The sequence below is a fragment of the Crinia signifera genome, chromosome 2 (assembly GCF_055691185.1).
Source record: "Crinia signifera chromosome 2, ASM5569118v1, whole genome shotgun sequence".
Classification (NCBI taxonomy): Eukaryota; Metazoa; Chordata; class Amphibia; order Anura; family Myobatrachidae; genus Crinia; species Crinia signifera.
The window spans coordinates 113,484,656-113,508,935 of NC_139218.1; the positions used below are offsets into that span (position 1 = coordinate 113,484,656).

General features: G+C 44.3%; 1 protein-coding gene across 1 annotated transcript in view; it reads right to left on the minus strand.

Moving 5' to 3' along the window:
- LOC146059983 (serine/threonine-protein kinase 38) overlaps window positions 1-24,280 on the minus strand; it is a 60,265-nt gene that overhangs the window by 22,994 nt on the left and 12,991 nt on the right. The window contains exons 4-5 of the mRNA XM_083172729.1: window positions 21,610-21,732; window positions 14,102-14,185 (exon numbers count right to left, since the gene is read on the minus strand). Of these exons, the coding sequence (XP_083028855.1) occupies window positions 14,102-14,185; window positions 21,610-21,732 (207 nt within the window). The remainder of the gene's footprint in view (window positions 1-14,101; window positions 14,186-21,609; window positions 21,733-24,280) is intronic.

The window sequence follows — 24,280 nt, forward strand, 5'->3', positions numbered from 1 at the left end:
TATTGATCCTAATGTAAATATACTAACCTGGCTAGCCTGTCTCATAATCTAATGACTCTAAAACCTTAATTAAGTTTTTTGATTTTCTCTGAACCTTTTCAAATTTCGACATGTCTTTATGAAGTGGTGCCCAGAGCTGTATTCTAGATTAGGTCATACCAACAATTTATAAAGTGGTAAGATTACACTGTCTTCCCTCGCCTCCAAGCCCCTTTTTTTGCATGCTAATACCTTATTGGACTTTTCTGCTGCTCCTAAACATTGAGCACTGTAGCCAAGTCTTCTGTCAATGAGCACCCCTAAGTCCTTCTCCATTAATGATTCTTCTAAAATACTCAATTTCATTTATAGATTGCACAATTGTTTTTGGTCCCAAAATGCATACCCTTACACTTCTCTATATTAAATCTCTTCTGTGACAATTAAGAATAATGGCCTAGCTATTTCTGAGCTCAGTTCCATTAGCCATCTAGCCCTTAATTATCTTTATGTTGCATAGTCGCTTACATACTTCTTCCTCGTTCAAACAAGTACTTAATAATGAGGCATTATTATTACTATTGTTTGGTAATACAGGTTGAGTATCCCGTATCCGTGCATCCCTTATCCGAATTATTCCAAAAACCGTGGTTTTTGGAATCATTAAAAAAAAAATTTTTAACCCCCTCTTTTCATACTTACCAAGTCCCAGGGCGTCCACAGCAGGCCTCCGGCATCTTCTCCAGGGTCTCCAGCGGTCCCAGGAATGCATTGCCCAAGTGTGCGCGCACGCCGGTGACATCACCAGCGAAGATGCCGGAGGCCTGCTGTGGACGCCCGGGGACGCAGAGGGACCACAGGACACCATCTGGGGACAGGTAAGTATGGCTAAAAAAAATTATTCCAAAAACCGAAAAATTCCCCTATCCGGAATGCTCGTGGTCCCGAGCATTTCGGATAGGGGATACTCAACCTGTATTCCCACCATTTTCTCCTCTCTAGTAAACACTAATGAAAAGAAAGCGTTCAGTATACCTCTATCCACAGAGCTTAATACACATGCCCCTCTGACCCCTTAATGTTAGTTGCATGAGAGGGATGTGGTCAAAAATCCCAGCGGTCGAAATACCACCGCCGGAATCCCGACCGCCACAATGCCGGTACTTTATCACTCTACGGGTGTCCATGACACCAATAGAGGGAGAATAAAATAGTGTGCCGTGCGTAGCGAGGCACCGGGCCCACTGCGTGGCGATCGCAGCGAGCCACACTCCCCCCTTGTTGGCATTTGGGCGGTCGGGACTTCATACTGAATCCGCATGAGAAGATGTCAAAATTGATCTGAAAAAACAAAACCAGAATTTTGAAGTAATGTCAAAAGTCTGGACGAGTCCCTCCATAGATCTAGTGTTCCCCACAGAAACAAAAACAGAAAATATAGGCGGCAAACAGTGTTAATGAAAATATAAACAGTCGCCTGCATATATTTGGTGGACACCCATAGATTCCCATTATAAAATCATTAGAGTAGATAACAAACGTGTTTGTTTCATATACATATATGGCATTAATACTGGAACATAGCTGGTACCATGTACAATATGGGCAAAACCGAACATTGTTTTGTTTTAACATGGTTGCTTTCAATGAAGGCTTTAAAAAGTCTAGTTTGGTGGGGCTCAAAAAACAGCCCACTGTGTCTGTGGGGGTGGGACCGGCAGATCTATATCTTCATAATGTAGTTTCAGCAGTTTGTGGATCTGAATTTTTAGAGTCGGTTTCATAGTTGTATAGCAGCCCATACAGCTGCGATCACGGCGGGTCCGATGTGTGTTTTGAGGTGCGCGCTCCCGCAGCACCTCATCGCACAGTACAAAAAGTATGTGCTTGCACTTAAGTTTTCATCACATTGCACCGCATTGCATGCACAACGCATGCACAGGCAATGCAATGCGATCCGTGCTAGTTAAGCACAGAACACACGCCCATAACGGGAAGTGTATGGGCGGCATTAGCAAACCCCAGCAGTTAAGCAATATTAGTCGGTCTGCACATGGTGCAGAGCGACACTTTGCATGAGCTGTAATGCCCTTGATGCAGTGGCTGTAGCAGAATAGATTCATTTGCAAAATGATTGACAACCAGGGAGAGTTTGTGGGAGGTAACATGGAGGCAAATGTTTTTGGAGCATGTTTCAGCCTGCGTCTACAATGCCCTACGTAAGAACAATTGCAATATACTTCCTGCGGCAATGCATCAAAGGTTAACTTAGATGCCCAACTAATGTTAAGGTTCAAACACACTGGGTAAGGGCCAGCGATGAGCACCGATGCCGGCATCATCACCAGCGTCCGTTGCTTATCTGCTGGTATTACCAGCAGATGAGCGACTGGGTGGACAGCTTTCCATCCCAGGAAAAAAATTGCTTAGGTGGGCAAAAATCGTTCAGTGTGTATGCATTGAGCGGTTTTCAGCCCAGCGATGTTCCAAATCATCGCTCTCCATACACACTGGGCAAAAACGCCCAGTGTGTATGATCCTTAAGAGTGAATCTGCTTCTTTGTAATTAGATACCAGCAGTCTTTGTCGGCTGCGTACAAATACAAGGAACTGCAACACTAGAATCATGCTGCAGTCACCGTGTTCACAATCACAGCTGCATGAGCATACAGTTGCCAATCATGCTCTTAGTACACTGAGAAATGGTGATGCGGTTAGCACTTTTTTCAAGGGGCATGGACAAGGATTCCAAAATAAAGTGTTAATTAGTCTGTCCTACTCCAAGACTGGTAAAGATGGTGGCAACATGAAAGTTGAATTTCAGAAAACTGAAATCCATCATCAGTCTTATGGTAGAATATAAATCATTCAAATAACCCCCCAATAATCAACAGAATTCCGCAGTTTAGGGTGAAGTTGGCAGTAATAAAAAAACTGGCACTTGTTTCCTAGCACGGCCACAAATCTTGGCCATCGGGGGTAATTTTAGTGGCCTGCGACGCGACCGACCCGATGCCCCCGATTTTTCCATTGAAATGCATTGAAAAATCGGGTCGGTCGCGTCGTGTGCGCCTAAAAATGCTTAAATGGTCCACCCACGATGGCCGCGATTTCCCCATAGGGAACAATGTTAAATGCCTCAATTTACCCGCGATGACCCCGATTTCCCATAGGAAACAATGTTAAATGGGTCAATTTACCCAAATCATCATAGGGAAGAATGGTAAATGGGCCAGAAAGCCCAAAAAACCCCCCTGACCAGTGAAATGTCCCCCCAAAAGTAGTTCACGCCACCCCGCGATGAACGTGAACCCGAAGCGTGGCGAGCGCAGCGAGTCCGCGAGGGGCGGCGGTACGCGTCCTCCGACCTTTTCATACCCCCACTATCCACTAGGGCGTGGAGTGAGAATAGAATAGTGTGGCGAGCGCAGCGAGCCCCGCGGATACCTTCACAGGTAAACGCGTCCCTTCGCGGGCTTCACAGGTATCCGCGTCCCCTCGCTGCGCTCGCCACGCTTCGGGCTCGGTGGCTCGCTGCGCTCGCCACACTATTCTATTCTCACTCCACGCCCTAGTGGATAGTAGGGGTATGAAAAGGTCGGAGGACGTGTACCGCCGCCCCTCGCGGACTCGCTGCGCTCGCCACGCTTCAGGTTCACGTTGATCACGTGGTGGCGTAAACTACTTTTGGGGGGACATTTCAATGTTCAGGGGTGTTTTTGGCCCATTTACCATTGTTCCTATGATAATTTGGGTAAATTGAGCCATTTCACATTGTTTCCTATGGGAAATCGTGGTCATCGCGGGTAAATTGAGGCATTTAACATTGTTCTCTATGGGGAAATCGCGGGCATCGCGTCTGGCCCATCGCACCCGATTTTTTTGTGCATGCGATGCCCGCGATGGCCCCGATTTTGATCGTTGTGGCCGTGCTAGGAAACAAGTACCAAAAAACTTACTACTGCATATATATCAATGATGACATGAATGTACATACATGCGTCTATGGCCCTTATTCTGGTTCACTCGCAAAGGCAAATTCCGTCTCAAATGGACGAACCACGTGCACTGCAGAAGGTGCAGATGTAACATGCACGGAGAGATTAAAATTTGGGTGAGTTATTTAGTTTCTGTGCAGTGAATATACAGACTGCTTTATTTTCACACTGCAATATAGATCTCAGTTTGAAGTAAATCCCACCCAAATCTAATTCTCTCTGCACAAGTTTCATCTGCCCCACCTGCAGTGCACCTGGTTTTGTCCATTTGAGAAGGACTTTGCCTTTGCAGGTGAACCAGAATAAGGGTCTATAACGCATCTTTCCCTATTTTCGGAACACACAACCCTGAATATTATCTTGCAGAAAAGCAATGCTAAATGGCAAGTGGAGAAAGTAAATTAAGAGATGTGGACCAGTATTATAGGTTCTCAAATTCGGTCCTCAATACCCCAAACAGTTTTCCAGGTTTCCTCAAAGTATCCTAAACAAAAAATTTGCTCCACCTGTGAATCTTTGAAAAATGTGTCACTGAGTAATGGGTACACCTGTGCACCTGCTAAATGACCTGGGGAACGTAAACTTGCTTAGGGTCTTGGAGACAGAGTTTGAGAATCACTAACCAAGAAAAAAAAACAAAAAAAACACCGGCATAGTAGTAATTGTTTTTTTGTGACAAAAATACAGATGAGTCCTAGCTTAGGTTACCCACTAATAAGCATGCCTGTGGATAAATGTATGCAATGTGCATAAACCTGCGATACACTGAAAAGTATGGGTGCATACACATCTGTGAATGGACATGGGCATTGCAAGTCCAAATCACAATTAGCACGCATGTGTAACCCACTTGTGGCCAAGATGAGCAAGGACACGTTGGTGCAGCAGGGGCAGTAGCAGATCTATAATGGGTATAGGGTGCACATTACACATCCACACCCAAAGATTCCCCGATGTCGGTGTGGCTATTCTCTTCCCTATTCTAGCTCACAGTGGCATGGTAATCTTTACAGCGGTGTAGTCGAAGAAAAAAAAATTGTCAAAGGGGTTATAAAGCGGATGACGCATAGGATTTTCTCACACTTATGAGCAAGTACATGGCTATACACATTCGTAGGAATTAGTAGAGGTTTTGTGCGTCACTGAGGATTCAACACCTTCCTTCTCAACATAACCTGTCAGTGCACAAATGCAAACCCATCTTATTTCATATTCACAAAATATCTCCCAAAAATACTATTAAGATCCTATAAACAAAGCTTTTTGTTTCCTATTTTCAGTAGTTAGATGTATTATATTTAATTAAATAATGACAAAAGGGATATTTGATAAACAATGTTTTTTATATAAATCACAAGCAGAAGTAGAGAATATACCAGGAGAACCAAGAAAGATGGCCATACACTACTGCGACATATCTCTAGTTGAGGTCGGAAATATGATTTCCCTTGAACTCTCTAGGAATCCTGTACATGACTGCTTATCTTCACTACAATTTATCTTAAGATATATCTTATGTGATAGATTGCATAAGATCTACAGCATACACACATCATACTATTTATCAAATGATAAATTAAGATTCCTTCAAAATGTAAATAATGAGCTGAACTGTCAAGTGACTCAACTGCAGATGGATCTTGTGATACATCACAGGTAGGAAAACCACTCACGATGTGCACTGTTTCAACCAAGATTACCATAAATCCTTATTGCAGCAGTGGATATGACTTATGACACACTGGACCACGCACTGGATCGGAATCGTAAGTAAATGACATAGGATTTGATACTTTTTTTCTCAATTTATCAATCTAATGTGTGGATTTTGTGTCAAAAAGGCCCAAATCATGGTAGTGTATGGCCAACTTTACACCTGCAAATTGAGTTTTAGGCAATGCACATCACGTGAAAAAAAAAAAAAAAAAAAGAGTGCAACGCACATGTCTGAACACGTCTCATCATACATATGTTGGTAATAAATGTATAATTTTGCCTCCATTCCTTTTCTAGGACTTAACTAGTTTATCATAGACTAGAAAATAGAAGATTACTCACCATTCCCCTGTCCCCTTAATTCCCTTCCTGAGTTTTGCTCCTGGGACCCTGAAGAGCAGTGATGCATTGTGCTGACCCTGGACACTACAACCTCTTACATAATGTGGAAAGCGGAGACTCAAAGCTCCATACACATGCTAAACGAGGGCAAGACTGCAACAGAAAATTGGCCAAGCAGGCAGGAAGAGTGGTCTGAATTTCTTCTCACTCCAATCACTCAGCATAGGATTCTAGAGGTGAAAAAGCAATAGAGGAAAATAAGAGGGAATGTTAATTCCAGCAAGACAGGAAGGAACGATTAGTGAAAGCATTATAGAGATCAAAGGAAAGAGGTGGTCTAAGGAGATTCTAAAAGGTGGAAATATACAACTGTATACTAAATTAAGTAGGAGGAAGCTCTTCAGTACAGGGAATGACTGAGAAAATATTAGTATTTAATCCGCTCACTAAATCAAAAATGCCTGCATCAACAAAAGCACATCCACCTGGGAGACCTTGAACCAGTCTTCTATGCTGCCATCTAGAGCTCGGGCAACACAAGCAGCCACTGAAATGATTTATCTGTACATTTTGAAACAGTCTTTATTAGACAGCTTTGCTGGAGAAAAGAATAATTCCAGTCTGATGCCTAAGGATGCCAATTTGAAAATCATACCATAAAAAAAACATTCACAGCCATCCTCTTAAAAATGAGTACACAAACAGTTATAAGGGAAGTGGGGAAGGAATTTAAAATTTCATCACAGTGAGGTAGTTCCTGGGTTAAGTGCCCAGAGCTATTAAAGGGACTGCATTCTACTTTGCACTAAGGTGCATTTCCCAGGTTATGGCAATGTGTCGGCGATAGCCACTTTAAACAGCATTTAATAGGTTAAGTGCTGGGTGCAAGTTGGTTACCGCATGCATTAACACCTAAACTGGATGCAAGGCTTTGGTTACAGTAGATTTCGGCTTGCACTATCAGAAGAGTTTGAGTGGAAAATCACAAGTCACCGGTTAACAGTGCAAGCAATTGAATAGCTCCGGGTACTTAATCTGGGAGCTACTTCCCCAAAATGAGACCGGACTTCTCCCTACTGTATATTTTCTAGAAGTGTAGAGATATGTGTAATGGTGAAAACTGGGGCAAACATGCTCCGGACTCTTTTGAATAATATCTCCCATAGTGGTATCCATTTTTTTTTATTCAAGTCTATATTGAACTTAATGAGACTGGGTTGAGTAAGAGGCAAAATTAAACGTGAATACCTAGAGGGCAGGGCAACACCGGCCCTCCAGATGTTGATAAACTACACATCCCAGCATGCCTTGCATCAGTTTCAGCATGGCCACATAGCAAAACTAATTCCATTCCATGATAAACTTACGTTACATTTTGACTAAAAAGATCATGTGAAATACAGTATATTTTTGGAGTATGTGTTTGGAATATTTTGTGGAAAGTAAATGTTTGTTTGTGTGGTACATGATATGCTTTAATTTTGATGCAAAACTTGTCATGTAAACTGGTAAAGGTTACATGAAGAAACCATTTTCTTGGAATGACCCTGTAGCTAACTAGTTGAAGACCAAATCCAGATTTCCTATTCATCCATAAAGGGGTATTAGAAAGTACTAAACATCTCACTTATTAAAACACCAGGAAAAAAATCAATCTGTACATTTTTTAAATTCAAATATGCAAAATAAAAGTTTGTATAACAAAAAAGTGTAAGGGCCCATAGCTGACAAACGGAAGGCCCCGTAAGCTGCACCCATGCACTTTAGGAGAGAAAGATTTGTTCTAGAATATGCCAATAGGGACAAATGTGCTGTAATGAAAAATTGGCAGTAACGAACAGAAACAAAACAAAAAAAAACCCATAACATTGATTTTTCCAATTTGTAAAAACTTAAAAGAAAAGAATGGTGAAACATATTTAAGATATTTGTCCAAAGGCCCACACACACTCAGTTTTGTCGTTTGAGCTCAAAAGCCGCCCAATGTGTATGCCCGCCAATGAGCGCGGATGCGTGCTCCTGCGTCATTGTTTGCCTGGCCGCTCATCTGCTGGTATTACCAGCAGACAAGCAACAGGGTGGACAGCTTTCCATAGCATCCTGCTATGGAAAGTCATCTACCTCTGATTGCGGTTTTCAGCCCAACGATTTAGCCCATCATCGCTCTGCAAACTTTCCAAACTACAGTAGAAGGACATATCCTGATGGGTTTGTGTATGGCTAAAACGAAGTACACACCTTTGCAATCACAGGGCAGGTCAAAGCTCTTGATCAGCAGAGTACTTTGTTGCTAGCTTGACCCACAAGTGAGTCTGTACACACTGAGCAACAAATAGCTCAGTGTTTACAGGCTTACAGGAGATAGTAATGACCCACAGAAGCGCGCATCATTAACAATATAACACATACTGCAATGGTCCAACATTCACATCTATACAATGGTTAGCCAGTTTGCCTGGGATCGGGTAAGTGGTACATGGATTCTATAGGTGCTTAACCAGCTTTACAGTTTACTTTTCTGGGCATTCAGCAGAAAATTTGAATTTATGGGAAAAAAAAACAAACAAAAAAAACACAGGTTTATAGGTCTATCTTTGCCAAGTCATAACAACCTTTTTAATTCAGAGATGCTTATGCAATTACCACACCAACCTGATATTCTGCACCTGCACCGCCCGATAAGCAAAAACAGTGCCTGCTACCGTGTTTCCCCGATAATAAGACACTGTCTTATTTTTTTTTTTCACTCAAAAAAGACCATAGGTCTTATTTTCGGGGGAGGGCTTATTTTAATAGACCCAGTGCTCCTTTAAAACATGCCCCAGTGCTCCTTTGAAAAATGCCCCAGTGCTCCTTTAAAAAATGCCCCAGTGCTCCTTTAAAAAATGCCCCACTGCTCCTTTAAAAAAATGCCCCACTGCTCCTTTAAAAAAATGCCCCACTGCTCCTTTAAAAAGTCCACCATCTCAAAATTCCCATCCCAGTCATTCATCTTCCACATGCCCCCACCTGTTTGTTTACCAGATCTCCGTACGGTACAGTACCAGTATTGATGGCCCCAAAACATCCGTCGGCGCTGTGTGCACTGTTCAGCAGCCGCGTGATGTGCGCGGCGTGATGTGCGCGGCGTGATGTGCGCGGCGTGACGTCACGCCGCGCCTACCGTAATGCATCCCTGGGAACGGGAGCCGCGGTATTACCGTACAGGCGAGGTGAGCGGGGCTGAGCAGGGCTACACTTTGACAACTGCAAAAAAATACATGGGAAATTTCATAGGTCTTATTTTCGGGGGAGGGCTTATTTTGGACAAATGTTCCAAATCTGGGGTAGGGCTTATTATCGGGGTAGGTCTAATTATCGGGGAAACACGGTATGTAGGAATCATATCAGCCAATTAAGGCAGCACCTATATTGCATAGTTCAAAATGCAGACTTTTTATTTACTTATTGCACAGTAAAACGTGCAATTCATAAAGAACAAGGGGCAAATTGGGATGCCAATGCTTGTGTCCCAACAGCACACTGCAGGCATCACCCTTAACTAAATGAACCCCATACATTTTAATAATAAGTATTCAATTTATACTTACTGTTTTTAAAAGAAAATATTACACATTTTACTAAAGGTTTTGCCAATAATCACTCAAAAAGGATAAGTACTACTTCTTCCTTAAAAAAAATAATAATAATAAGCTGTTGCCTATAGCAACCAATAAGATCCCAGCTTTCATTTATAAAGTATAGGCTAGACCAGGATTAAGCAACATGCGTCCCATCAAGTGCTCTAGAAATAAACATCCCTGTACAGTACATCCCAGCATGCCCGGTCACAGTTTTAGCAAATGGTACAGCAAAGCTGTGGCAGGAATGTTGAGAGGTTTTGTCTACTCTGAAAGGCAAAACACACATACTGTAGCTCTGTAGAAGGGCCTAGCACAGCTGGGAAGCCCTACACAAATCTCTTTCACTCAGCACACAAGGTGAGCTGCCAGCACTGTGTGCTGAGCAAGCTGACAGCGCCGATGTTCTCCGGTGGGTCGACATGGGTCAAGGTCGACAGTCAAAAGATTGACATGGGTTTTTCACCTTTTTTACCCAAATGTCGACATGGACACAGGTTAAAGTATACCGATGCACTCGCCATGCTTCGTGCACGGTGCTTTGCTACACTCGGCACATTATTTTATTCTCCCACCATGCCCTAGTGGTTGGTAGGGCATGAAATGCTGCCTGTTGGCTGAAAAAAACAAACAAAAACCCATGTCGACCTTATGCTTGTGTCGACCTAATGACCTGTCAAACTAGACCCATGTCGACCTAGACCAACCTAATAGTGTCGACAGAATGCTTGTCGACAATCATGTTGTAGACCAAATGACCGTATACGATTTATATATACTGCAGAATATCATGTAGAGTGACCAGATGATTTGCAATTAGTTACACTGGGGCAGATGTATTAAGCCTTAACAAGAGATAAATGCAAGGGTAATAAAGAGAGATAAACGTCCAGCCAATCAGCTCCTTCCTGACAATTTTTCAGACACAGCCTGTAACATGGCAGTTAGCAGGTGATTGGCTGGGCGTTTATCTCTCTTTATCACCCTTGCATTTAACTCTTGTTAAGGCTTAATACATCTGCCCCAAAGTCCCTCTTTGCCATGACAAAAACGTAATCCCAAAAACAAATAATTTTCACTGCATTTCAGCCATGCCACAAAAGGACCAGTTGACGTAATGTCTGCAATTCTCTTCATTTGCGTAAAAAACATACAATATGAAATTCCCAGTTCATTACTGAATATAATAAAATCAGTCTAAAGCAGCCCATACACGCTGCGATGCGGGCTGTGCGTTATGGGCTTTGAGGTGCGCGCTCCCGCAGCACCTCATCGCACAGTACAAAAAGTATGTGCTTGCACATACTTTTTGTACTTTGTTTTCATCAAATTGCATCACATTGCATGCACAGGCAATGCAATGTTATCCGTGCTTGTTAAGCACGGAACGCACGCACGTATCGCAGCGTGTACGGCCAGCATTAGTAACATATTACTCCTCTAGCCCAGCCTGATACAGTGCAATATTAAGCTGGGTTCACACTAGACAATATTTTTAATTATTTTGACAATTCAGACGGGTCAAACCTTCAAAATGTTCAGATCATCCAGCGTGTACGCGCTATAATTGCTGACTATGCGGAACGTAGCACGCAACTGCTCCGGCACTGCTGGCATTGCCCAGTATGTATTTGATATAAATGCAAGTTGCCACGATGTCGCTGGGTACACACATCGACTAGTGTGCACGGAGCATAAGTTTGCACCTACTGTACTCGGGTCTCAGTTTAGTTCACGGCCTCCTAAAGCTGGGCATTAACTTGTCCCAGTTGCCCACTTTTTTAACCCGATTCAGACGGCTCAGACAGAGAAATCTGGTGAACGTGGCAAAAGCCGATGTGTTTTGACATCTGATCCAATGCGCTGTGAGCATCGCAGATCTGACCTGCTTGCAGGTGTGACCTCCGCCTCCTGGCAGCGGGGAACGGGATGGCATGCAAAAGGACTGCATGCGATATTTCTCATGCAAGCCTTAAGATGGGAAATTAAAGTGTGTGAAGTGTCCTCTTTGGACACCCATACGGGTCCTTTCACCATGCAGGCAGTATTTTAGTTAGGTTAAGCTGCACTGTGTTTCTAAAGCCAGCGCAGAAGTAATGGAGGCTCCGGAAAAACAACTAAATTGCCGGCTTTAAATATGAATTCACCCCAAACTTAAATTGCTGTATTGAAAGAGGACAGTTATTTCACTAAGGACTAATACACTTGTATGACTTGTGTCAAAGTTTTGCAAGATTTAAGACTTGATATAGTGTAAACTAAAGTAGATCTAGGTTCTTATAAATAAGACATTCTAGAGAAGGCAGTCCCTTCCCTGATATTATGTAAAGGTTAGATTATGTATCCCAGTTGCAGCACCTGTGTCCTGTAATTTGGTGATTAGATTTAAAATTTCGCAACTTGCATTGTATTGTCTAGCAACATCAAAGTATAAACTGCACCAACATTCCTGTCTGTCACCAACTTCCTTATTCAAGTGCTTGTGCTATGACCTCATTCAGCCTGAATATCACAATAAGTCTTAAGACAAACATGTGTTGTGACTCTAATAACACATTAAGTGGTTACTCCCATTTCACCACTTCCGTTCCACCAGCATACTTCCAAAGAACTGCAAAGATGACAGTTTCACTTTGCACAAGACATAACTGACACGCTGATGAAGTGTAACCCCATACATGGAATAGTGTGGTATATAAAAACTTTGAGCTCTAGTCAGAAGAATGTTTAATAAGATGAACAAAAAACAATGAACTCTGTTACCGCATAAATAGATATAAAAAAAAAACCCTTAAAAAAACAAAACAACGTACCCTTTTTGGTGTGTACACACTATTGATTTTGGCTTGCGATGTGATCGCATCGCACGGCGCATGCGATCTGCATACAATTTTGACTATATAGTGCAGATCTGCACTAAATAGTCTAAGCATACGGGAGCGCACATCGGTATCGCAAGGGTTAAAACCCTGTATAGTCAAAATTTCATGCACATTGTACAAGTGTGTACACGCCATTTCTGTACAACATGTCAGATTTATGGGTTATATAAATTACCAAAAACAATCAATTCAAAACATACTGTATAAACAAAAATATATACAAAAGGCGAAATGTTTCACTGCTGATTATGATGGTAACAAAATGCCACAAATCTGATTGAGCTATAGACAGTATGAAGACAGTAGTGTTCATTCTAGCACCCGCTACCTTTGAAAACCCATGCAGTTCCTCTCTTCCCTGCCTGGGGTGTCGCTGTCTGCTGTAGTGCTTCTAGCACAGTGTGGTCTGTATATCAGCACTGATATGCAAATTAGACATGTGCTAGAAACACCACAGCAGACAGCAAAACCCCAGGCAGGGAAAAGGAACTGCATGGCTTTTCAAAGATGGCGGGTGCTAGAATGAACACTAGATACTATCTACAGTATGTAAATAATGAAGACCTCTGGAAAATAGGTTACGCTGTTACTACATTGATTGCTAGCCTGTACTGTTAAAAACACCAGACACACACACAAAACCCACACTTGACCAAGGTTACAACAGAATGATGGCTTCCACAGGGAAGTGTGCAAAACATCACAGAAGGCAATAACCACTCTAAAAATGTATAATCAGGTTTAAAAAAAAAAATTAAAATAAAATAAATCGCATATGCACGGAGCATTTTTTAGCCTAGCGACTTTGCCCATCATCGTTTTCCATACACGCTGGGCAAAAATGCCCAGTGTGTATGGACCTTTAAGGCTACGCTCATTAAAAGGGATACAACAGACTTTGTGCAGCAGAAGCCACAATCAAACTCCACTAAAGATAAGGAAATTAGTGGATGCTATACGATATGCAGACTTTTCCATAAAACACACCACAATATTCATGGAATTTATTACAATATTGGGGCATGTGAATTGTCAAAATGAATCAAGGCCCATACATACACAAAGATGTGTCAGTAACGACCCAGCGTTAACTACCATCTTTCATTTTCACCCTTGAAGTGAAAATGAACGACCTCAGCATTGCAGGTGATCACTGGTGCACGATGGCTGACAAACGACCACAAACGATGCAGGACCTTTTCTATTAAAAAAACAAAGAATGTTAACGACCATAGCCAAATTGACCTGCATGCATTGACGATGGCTATGGTCTTTAACGACCCACGGGTACGCGCTTTGTTGGTAGTCGTCCGTCATTCACAGCATAAACAGTAGACGATGTTAAAAGATTCACCTCCTAAACGACCCTGAACGAAGTCGTTCTGGGTTGTTCAGGAGGTGATTTATAATGGGGTCGTTCATCATCATTAAGAAGACATCGTAGTGTGTGTACGGGCCTTTACACTTAGAAATGTAACTCATGTTATAGGGAGCAAAATGAGCATCAAACCTCATTTCTTATTTTGTAAGGATCAACTCATAATATAAATGTAAATCTGATCACCTGTTCTTTCTCCAACATATCGGATTTTCGTAAAATTTTCATTGCATAAACATGTCCAGTGTCTTTCTTCTGAACCAACCGGACCTGCAGGAAGTTGTATACAGTTATGTGCCTAATGGAATACAATTAGTGAAATCTGAGACTAAGAGCTTTTGATACATAGCAGAACAGCAGCATGCATTGTCAGACAGAATCGAATAAAACCATGGCAAACATAAAAATATGGTAAAATGAATATAAAATTACCATTAAGTCAACAAGCAGATCACACCTTGAATATAGTGTACAGTATTGGGATTCACTGTATAAAGGAAAGGAGAACTAGAGAATGTTCAGAGATGTAATACCTCATTTATAGGGGGTTTTTCAGTAAGGATCTCAAAAGATTAGGGGTATTCAATGTCAGGGGTACGGCTGTCGAGCAAGCTCGACAGCCGTGCCCCTGTCCCGTTCTCGCTTACCTTGACTGGAGCTCGGCGGTCAGGATTCAATGTCCCGGCCGCCGAGCGGCGAGAAGGGGGCGTGGCTGCGAGTTGAGGGTGGAAATAGACGAGCTCCGGCCAGGAGCTCGCCTATTTCCGGCTTTTCTCGGCAGAACGGGCCGACAGCTTGTGATGTCGGGCTTGTTCTGCGGAGAAACCCTGTTCAATGCTGTCGGGGAAGAAAGCATTGAATAGGGCCTCGCAGCCATCTTCCCCGTCAGGAGATGGCTGCGGGAGCACGACAGTGTTTGAATAACCCAAAGCTCTAATGTATGTTTCATGTCATTACATTGCTTTGTATTTTTATTCAATCAGAAAGACAAAAGCACTGCTCATTAGGTTTTAAAATAGAATGAACACTAATGGGACCTAGACACAGCGATTTAGGTGTATTTTCTAAGCGATATCACTAGATCGCCTAGCGATGTAGGGGCATTTTCTAAGTGTGAGGGGGCGATAGGGATGCTCGGAACCTCGCAACGCTATTACCTGGCGATTAATAACAAGCATACTGAATGTAATCACCGGTGTCAAGGCCAGTGTTCTCACCGGAGAACACTGGCCTTGACAGATCACTCAGTGGCACAAACCTGTGCAGCAATGTGTGAGGAGCGTTCTAGCATCGCTCATCAGCACATCTCCCCGTGTGTAGGCTCCATAATATCCTCTTTATACAACACTACTGCAGATCTCGGTCACAAATAAAACATCAAATCTAGACGTACACACCTAACCAACTTTTATGTAGATTTCCAATGTGCGCATATGAAAGAGAAAAATACTCTTTTTGTGGGGCACGCTTGAAAATTGGGCAGTATTCAATGAGGATGATTTGCTATGTTCTACGGCAAATGTGTGCTATTTTCGTCCTCGAAGGTGAAACTTTTTACTGAAAAAGTGACTCACCCTATTCAACGTGCACTATTCGCCGATGGCGAACAGTGAATGACGGACAATTTGCTGTCTGATAGTTCGCTGTGGTTTTTCAATGTGATTCGCCATGAGTGTATTCAATGATCAGGTGGCGAATTGCTTTCTAAGTGATTTTCGCTGTGTAGCAATGCTTCAGCCCTCCGGAACATGGCGACTGTGCAGCAAATCCTAAACAGGATTTGATGCACTTGCCAAGTATTCTCATTGAGTACTGCCCTATGACTGGATCAAACCAGATATTGTGTGAGCATACACACTCTACCAGTGCCTGACCAACTGCTAGGTCGGAGGTTGGATAAGTATGTACCCAGCTTTAGACTGCTACATTAATAGGATAGAAACATGTCTTTGGAATTCCATACCAGGTGAAGCTAATCTGGCAAAAATAGGATTTATGGTCTTACCTTGATAAATCCCTTTCTTTGAGTCCATAGGGGGCACAGGAGTTCACGCTGGGTATGAGAGGTGAGGTAGCAGAGCGTGCACCAAAGGGTTACAAAAATGTACCCAGCATGCTCCCTGCCTCCCTTCTCCCTCATAACCCGCCCCCTGACCCTGGGTCACCAGTTTCGTTAGCAAGCCCAAGGTAGGAGCAGAGCCAGAGAAGAAGGAAGAGCAAACGCACACCCACATAGCATACAGGCCCTAAGGCCATGGAAGCCCCGCTACCAGGTGCGTCTGGGAGGGCGTCCTGTGCCCCCTATGGACTCAAAGAAAGGGATTTATCAAGGTAAGACCATAAATCCTATTTTCTTTTTCGTCCACTAGGGGGCACTGGAGTTCACGCTGGGACGTCCTAAAGCTGTCCCCTCACGGGTGGGGGACGCTCCTGGACTGCGGAAAGCACATGTCTACCAAACTGTGCATTAGCCGATGCAAAGGTATCAAATGCATAAAACTTGATAAAGGTCTGGGAAGAGGACCAAGTAGCCGCCTTACAGAGCTGTTCAGCCGAGGCGCCTCGATTAGCGGCCCAGGATGTACCCACAGACCTGGTAGAATGTGCAGTAATCCCCTCCGGGGGAGTAATCAGTGCGGAAAGATACGCTTGGCGAACCACTGATCTGAGCCATCTCGCCAAGGACTGTTTGGAAGCGGGCCAGCCCCTCTTATTGGCCCCATAAAGCACAAACAGTGAACCCGACTTACAAGTTGACTTAGTCCTGCGAAGATAAATCTGCAACGCACGGACTACATCAAGAGAAGCTTCAGCTTCAGAAGAACCTGGAAAAGAAGGCACCACTATTTCCTGGTTAAGGTGAAACTCAGACACCACCTTTGGATCAAAATCCAGTTTGGTACAAAGAACCGCCCTGTCCGGGTGAAATACCAGAAAAGACGGTTTCCATGATAATGCACTCATGTCAGACCCCCTTCGTGCTGAGGAAATAGCCAACAAGAAGCCACCTTCCAGGATTTCAGATCCACCTCCTCCAGAGGCTCGAAAGGAGACGATTGAAGTGCCCGGAAAACTTCTAAAGAGGGACACCTCAACAGCCAGCCCGTCAAAGCCAGGCGACTCAAGTCCGGGTGTCGGAATGGCCCCTGTAAAAATTAGGTCTGGACGCAGAGGTAGACTCAGAGGAGAGGCTACCAACAGGTTCCATAGATCCGCGTACCAACCTCGACGGGGCCAATCTGGGGCCACTAGGATCATCATTCCTCCCTCCTTCCTGAACTTCCACAGAAGGCGAAGTAGGAGTTGAAACAGGGGGAATGCGTACACTATCTTGCCGACTTAAAAAGTCTGCCTCAAAATTGAGAACCCCTGGGATGAAGACTGCAGAGATTGCAGAAATCTGCTTCTCCGCCCACCTGAATATCTTGGAGACTTCTTTTATCGCTCCTTTGCTGCATGTCCCGCCCTGCCTGTTGATAAAGGCCACAGGCGTGGTGCTGTCGGACCGGATCTTTACAGGGCACCCTCGGATGAGGGACCCCAACCTCTGAAGAGCCAGAAGGATTGCTCTCAATTCCAGGAGATTGATCGGAAGGCGACTCTCCTGAGCCGTCCAGCGACCCTGAAAAGATTGAGAATTGCAAACCGCTCCCCAGCCCCATAGGCTGGCATCCGTGGTAAGCAAGACTCAGGTTGGAATCCAAAACGGGCGGCCCTGAGACAAGTTGTCTGTCTTTAACCACCATGTGAGAGACAGGCGAACCTTCGGGGGCAGTGTGATCAATTGACTCCTTAGACGAGTATGATCTCCTGTCCACTGGCTGAGAGTGTAAAGCCGAAGTGGGCGCGAGTGAAACTGTGTATACTCTACCATGTCGAAGACACCACCATACACTTGTGTACTGAGACCCTTCTGTGACCTATAAGGGAATGAATCTTCCTCTGAAGGGAGTGGATCTTATCCTCTGGAAGATATACTCTCTACAACCGAGTGCCCAGCCGAGCTCCCAAGTGAAGTGTCCTTTGGGAAGGAGTAAGAAACGATTTCTTCCAGGTTATCCTCCAACCGTGAGATAACAGAAGTGTAATCACGACCTGCAAATGACTCCATAGTAGGTCTGGGGACTTTCCAAAATCAGTGGGCCGTCCAGGTATGAAATCATCCGAACCCCCAGCCGGTGCAGGTGTGCAGCCCTGACCGCCATCACCTTGGTGAACACCCTGGGAGACGTAGATAGACCAAAAGGTAGCACCCTGAACTGGAAGTGTTCGACCCGAAGGGCGAACCTCAAAGTGCTGATGTTCCTGTCGGATGGGGATGTGAAGTATATCTAGCGAGGCCATGAAGTCCCCTGGCTCCAGTGAGAGAATGATCGAACGCAGGGACTCCATGCGAAACTTCGGCACTCGCAGAAAAATAGTGAGCGACTTCAGATTCAGGATAGGACGGCGAGAACCATCCAGTTTGTGAATCAAGAATAGGGTGGAGAAGAACCCCTGACCCCTCTGCTCCTGAGGAACTGGAACAATGACGTTCGAGTCCAAAAGAGAGCAGATGGAAAGCTGTAGCACTTGTCGTTTCGCTGGGTCCTTTGGAAGACCCATGCAAAAATAACACTGAGGAGGGTGGAACCGGAATGTCAGGGCATAGCCCCTGGAGACCACCTCCCTGACCTGTTTAGCCACTGGACGTCTGGTAGCCCAGGGCTGCTTGGTGTAGGGCTTGGCTCCCTTAGTGGATGAGGAAAATCTAGAGGAAGGACTAGTGCCGTCGGACAAACCTCTCTCCACCTTGCCCGCCCACTCAGACACTGCCTTGGCCACCCATGACGCGGCAAGCGTGGTACACCTAATGGCCCCTGCCTGTGAAAAGCAGTCCTGAGGAAATTCTCAGAGGGGTCCTTCAAAGATGAAGAATCCGAAATGGGCAGTACTGAAGCGCGAGCTAATCGCGCAACATGATCATCCGCCAGGGGAGGATTTTCCCACTTAGCCCTCTCTGTGGGAGTAACAGGTTAAAAAGTAGTAAGTCGCTTGGAAAGCTGGAACCTTCTAAACGGTTGAGACCACGCAGTCTCCAATAAATCCTCCATGAGGGCCGAAGGCGGGAGCTGGGCCGATACTTTCTTAAGACGCTTAAAAAGCAGGTCTTTACTTTTAGGGGCAGGAGCCTCATCCTCCCTCTGGAGGACTGCCTTAACCTCCTGCATCAGAGACTCTACCTCCGCTGAGGACAAAGTGTCATAGGCCCCTGCGGATTCCGCCACTGAGCTGGAATCCGAATCGGAACGCGGAGAACCCGCATCGGGACTCTGCTGCCTACACTGCCTCCTGGAATCCCTGCCCGCCCGAGTAGCCGTCAACTCCTGCACAGATTGTGCAAAGGATTGCCACCAAGGGGGCTCTACATAAGCAGGAGCTGCCCCAACACTGGTGCTGGCCACTGCCACAGGGGGCATGGGCACAGGGGGCAGGGGCGCAGGAGGTAAGGAGTTGACAAGCGGTCAATATGTCAATACCTGAGTCAAGGTCGAAGCCCAGGCCGGTTCCTGCTGTGAAGGCAGCAGAAGATCTGCTTCAAGGGCCAAACACCTGGAACAGATATCCTCCTCCTGCCGAGAGAGTATGTCCACACATACCCTACAGGTACGCTGCATCGGAGATGGAATCTCCTTGCCAGGTTTCGCCTTAGGCATACTGTCCATGATAAAAGACAAAAAACACCCGCAGTTACAACACTGACACCCAAGCAACACACTTGCAGCCTTACCCACAAAGCTTTAGCAAAGCCATTTGGTATGGGCAGATAAACTCAACAATTCAGCAAGCTGAAAAGGAGACACCGTATATGCAAAGCCAATACTATGAATGGTGACAGTGTTTCAAACTTTCATCTCTTCCAATGATATTGGAAGGAAGACAGCATCAGAGTACCAGCTGCAGGAGAGGATAAATACCACAAACACCAGGCTCCAGAAGCAGGGTGTGGGGGAGAATCCCAGCAGCCTCCATCTCTAAACCCAGCAAGTGCCAGAATGACTGCTGATTAGGACCTTAATGAGGAGCTGGGACAAAAAAAAATTTTTTTTTTTTTTTTTTTTGGATTGTGGGAGGAAACCGGAGTACCCGGAGGAAACCCACTCGAGTACGGGGAGAATATACAAACTCCACACAGTTAGGACCATGGTGGGAATCGAACCCAGGACCTCAGTGCTGTGAGGCAGTAATGCTAACCATTACACCCTCCGTACTCCTACAGCACCTGGTGTTCCTATGTGGTCACCCACTCAAGTACTAACCAGGCCCAATATACAGCATTAGCTGTAGATCCCAGGCTGCATTCAAGCTTCCAATGATATTGGAAAGAAGACATCAGCAGACCTCAACAATCCAGCTAGCAGCAGGAGAGGAGAAATACCACACACACACCAGGCTCCAGTGTGGGGAAGAATCCCAGCAGCCTCCGTCTCTAAACCCAGCAAGTGCCAGAATGGCTGCTGATTAGGACCTTAATGAGGAGCTGGGACACCTGGGGCAATCCTACATCACTTGGTGTTCCTATGTGGTCACCCACTCAAGTACTAACCAGGCCCAATATACAGCATTAGCTGTAGATCCCAGGCTGTCTTCAAGCTTCCAATGATATTGGAAAGAAGACATCAGCAGAGCTCAACCATCCAGCCAGCAGCAGGAGAGGAGAAATACTACACACACACAAGGCTTCCAGGAGCAGGGTGTGGGGGAGAATCCCAGCAGCCTCCGTCTCTAAACCCAGCAAGTGCCAGAATGGCTGCTGATTAGGACCTTAACGAGGAGCTGGGACACCTGGGGCAATCAGAGAGCAAGCCTCAGCACTTCCCCAGGGGTGGGGGAGGGACTAACCTACAGCACCTGGTGTTCCTATGTGGTCTCCCACTCAAGTACTAACCAGGCCCAATATACAACATTCCAATGTGTATGGCTGTAGGTTCCCAGGCTGTCTAACCTCCCCCTCAGGCATCAACCCCCGGGACATAGCCTGACTAATTGTCCCTGGTGATCTAGTGGAAAGGTGGAGCAGTCCAGACCCCCACTGCCTGCCCCCCCGCTGACTCCCATACAAACGGGGGGGGGGGGGGGGGGGGGTTCGCTGCTAGACGCGGCTCCCTGCAAGCAGGGAACCGCCGCTTACCTGCCCGGAGACGGAGTGCAGCATGCGGGAGCCTCCGAGAGAGGGTCCCGCGACGGAAGTCCCCAGCCCAGTCGCCAGCGCTGCCGTCGCCGCCGCCGAGTGATGGAGCTGTGCTGCCGGTGATTCACTAAAAGAGCACCCGCCGCAGCAGCTCTAACCCATGGCTGTTCTAACAGCCGCGATAATGGTGCTGCTCTCTCCTTGGCACCAAAGAAAAAACTGGTGACCCAGGGTCAGGGGGCGGGTTATGAGGGAGAAGGGAGGCAGGGAGCATGCTGGGTACATTTTTGTAACCCTTTGGTGCACGCTCTGCTACCTCACCTCTCATACCCAGCGTGAACTCCTGTGCCCCCTAGTGGACGAAAAAGAAAACAAAGACAGAACTTAAAAAACAGGTGGGATGCAAGACATTTAAAACAGAATTGTCACAATTGTGGAGAATGCGGCGGCTTAACATTCACATTTTAAAAGGTGAGGACAAGTAATTAAAAATGTACCCATTACAGGTACCAGGTCAGCTTACCTCTCCAAAAGCTCCCCTTCCTATTACTTTTAGTGACTCAAAATCTTCTAATCCCAGTCGTGTTCTTTTCAGACGAAGAAACTCTGTTTCTTTTCGTGCATGTGCAGACCTACGCATCTTTTTCTACATAAAACAAACAATATTAAAAAATATAATAATTCTTGGATTAAAGTACATTAATTGTGAGGGGTGGGAGGAGAGGGGAAGGTTTATTGTAGTAAAATAGTTAAATCTTTGACTTCCTTTAAAAAAGGTTAGCATGGAGTAGCGCGGGTGACTTCTAAAACCACATTTACCTTGAAAACCAATATTTGAATATGTAGAATTCTACAAGCCATTAAGTGCAGTGATATGTACTTGCTGCCGATAGATCACATTAGTAATAGAAAATAATATTTATAGTTATCTAGGTGACTGCTGTAATTGTTACAGGACTCTCTGGAGGTGTGGCACACCATGTATCTCAGTTACCGAGAATGAGGTTAGAACGCCACGAGGACATACAAATGTTTGGGGTGCTCAAAGTAATGGGTTTAAGGGGCGATTCAATTGTTGCTCTGATCAGGCGTGCATAATTTCCGGCACACCCAAAAGCACTGGTTTTAGCCGCTCAAGGCAGTTACACCTGATTTAAGCCAGGCATCAGACACATAGAGCGACGTTGATGGTGCCAGCTGCACTCATGCCCAATGGCAAAATGCTGTATATTAATAGCAGTCTATTTACTTTACAATAAATGGCAGTAACTATACTAAAAGGGTGAAAAAACAGTACTCACAAGCAGTGACTGCCACACAACAAGTGGGTACCTAGGGGGTGAATCATCACACCCCCAGATTAAATAGATAGACTAAGGAGAGGATACCCCTATTGTATAGAACCTCCACAATACCACAGTCAATCATAAAACAATAAACATTTTAAAAAGAATGGGTGACCTGACGAAGGGGCTAACAGCTAAATTATACTCTTGTGAATAAGTATTCTAAAATGAGTGGTAATAGAGGAAAAATAACATTCATTCTTATTTAAATTTAGAAGCAGTCAACCTCAGTAATATACCTTCTACCGAAAAGCCACAAAAATCTTATAAACCCCCCCCCCCCCCCGGATGAGGAATACCTCATTGAAGGAGTCTGCTTTATCTTAACAAACAATTATTTTTTTTATTTGATGATTTTTATTATCAGAAGGTGGGCACGGCAATAAGCACCAGGTTCGCTCCTAGTTATGCAAATATTGTTTATGAGTCATTGGAAATTGGACACATCTGGACCCAACACCTCTATGAAGCGCATCTGGTGTCCCGGAAACAGTATATAGATTATGTGCTGGGTTTTTTTTTCGAAAAGAGGGCAATAATCCTTTGAATGAATTTCGGAACTTTTTAAATTACGTACAATCTTTCAACTATTAAATGTCTTTAATATTAGCAAATGGCATGTAGACTTCTTTGTAAAGGAAGGTCCGCTTAACACAAAGACATACAGCAAACCCACCGACTCCTTGTATGTACAATAATTGTGATAGCCGTCAACACCACAACTGGTTGACTCCATTCCAAGTGGCCAACTGAAAAGAGCCCAATGTAACTGTACAAAAGAGTTTACATAACAGGTTTCATCAGAAATGAGGTTACAAAGAGGATGTGATAGAAAAAGCTTTAATGGAAGTACCGGAGTACTGAAAGAAGAGACCTATCAAAAAAGAAAAAAAAAAAGTCCTAAAAGTCGAAAGAATGACACTGTATTTAATAAATATTAGTGGGCCTTTATCATGGATATAATGTACAACATAAAAGATTGGAAAGATCCTTTAGGAATCACTGGAAAAAAAGGACCCGATTCTGGGAACTTTTATCACAGATAAACCAGTATTCATTTATAAAGAGGGCTCCCAATCTAAGGAATTGTCTGCTAAGGTGTGGTCTCCCTTCGGTACAGAGGGGAATGGCATCCTAACAAAAGGATTACTCTGCTGTGGAGTATGTATTGGCTGCCAGCAAATTAAAAAGGAATGGATGTAAAAAAATTAGAGGAAATTACGATTAATGGTAAAAAAAACTAAATCAGTGAACTTATTACCTGCAATGTTAAAAACATTGTGTATATGCATGTGATCTAGTGTATATAGAACACACATCAAGACCACTTAAAAAAGGTACGTCTTGGTGAGCACCTCAGGAATATTAAAAAAAGGCTGAAAGAGGCACCACCTTGCTAACCATTTCATGACAAATCATGAATGCTCTGCTTGATTTAATAAATAGTTTGCAAGGCTCAAATTGAAAGAAAACAAAACATTGGCAAAGGAACCCATGTCCATATTTTCCAAAACGGAGTTGCAAATCGAACTCAAGTGGTTCCTTTAAACTTTATACATTTTGCCACCTTACCTTTATTCACCTGTGACTCCCTCATTTTTCTTAGATTTTAATCTGAGCCATTTTGTCATGGTAATCTATGCATTACCTTTGATATACCTTCAATACACTGAATAAACCCTAGGAGGAACGCTCTATAATGTATTTATTCATCCACCTACATGTGGGAATATTTATATATATTTAAATTATGTTTGACCGTAAGTTATTTTAAATAAATATTTTATTGTCCTTCTTGGAAGGTATGGTTATGACTATGGGCCTTTTAGATCAGGATGATGGCACTAA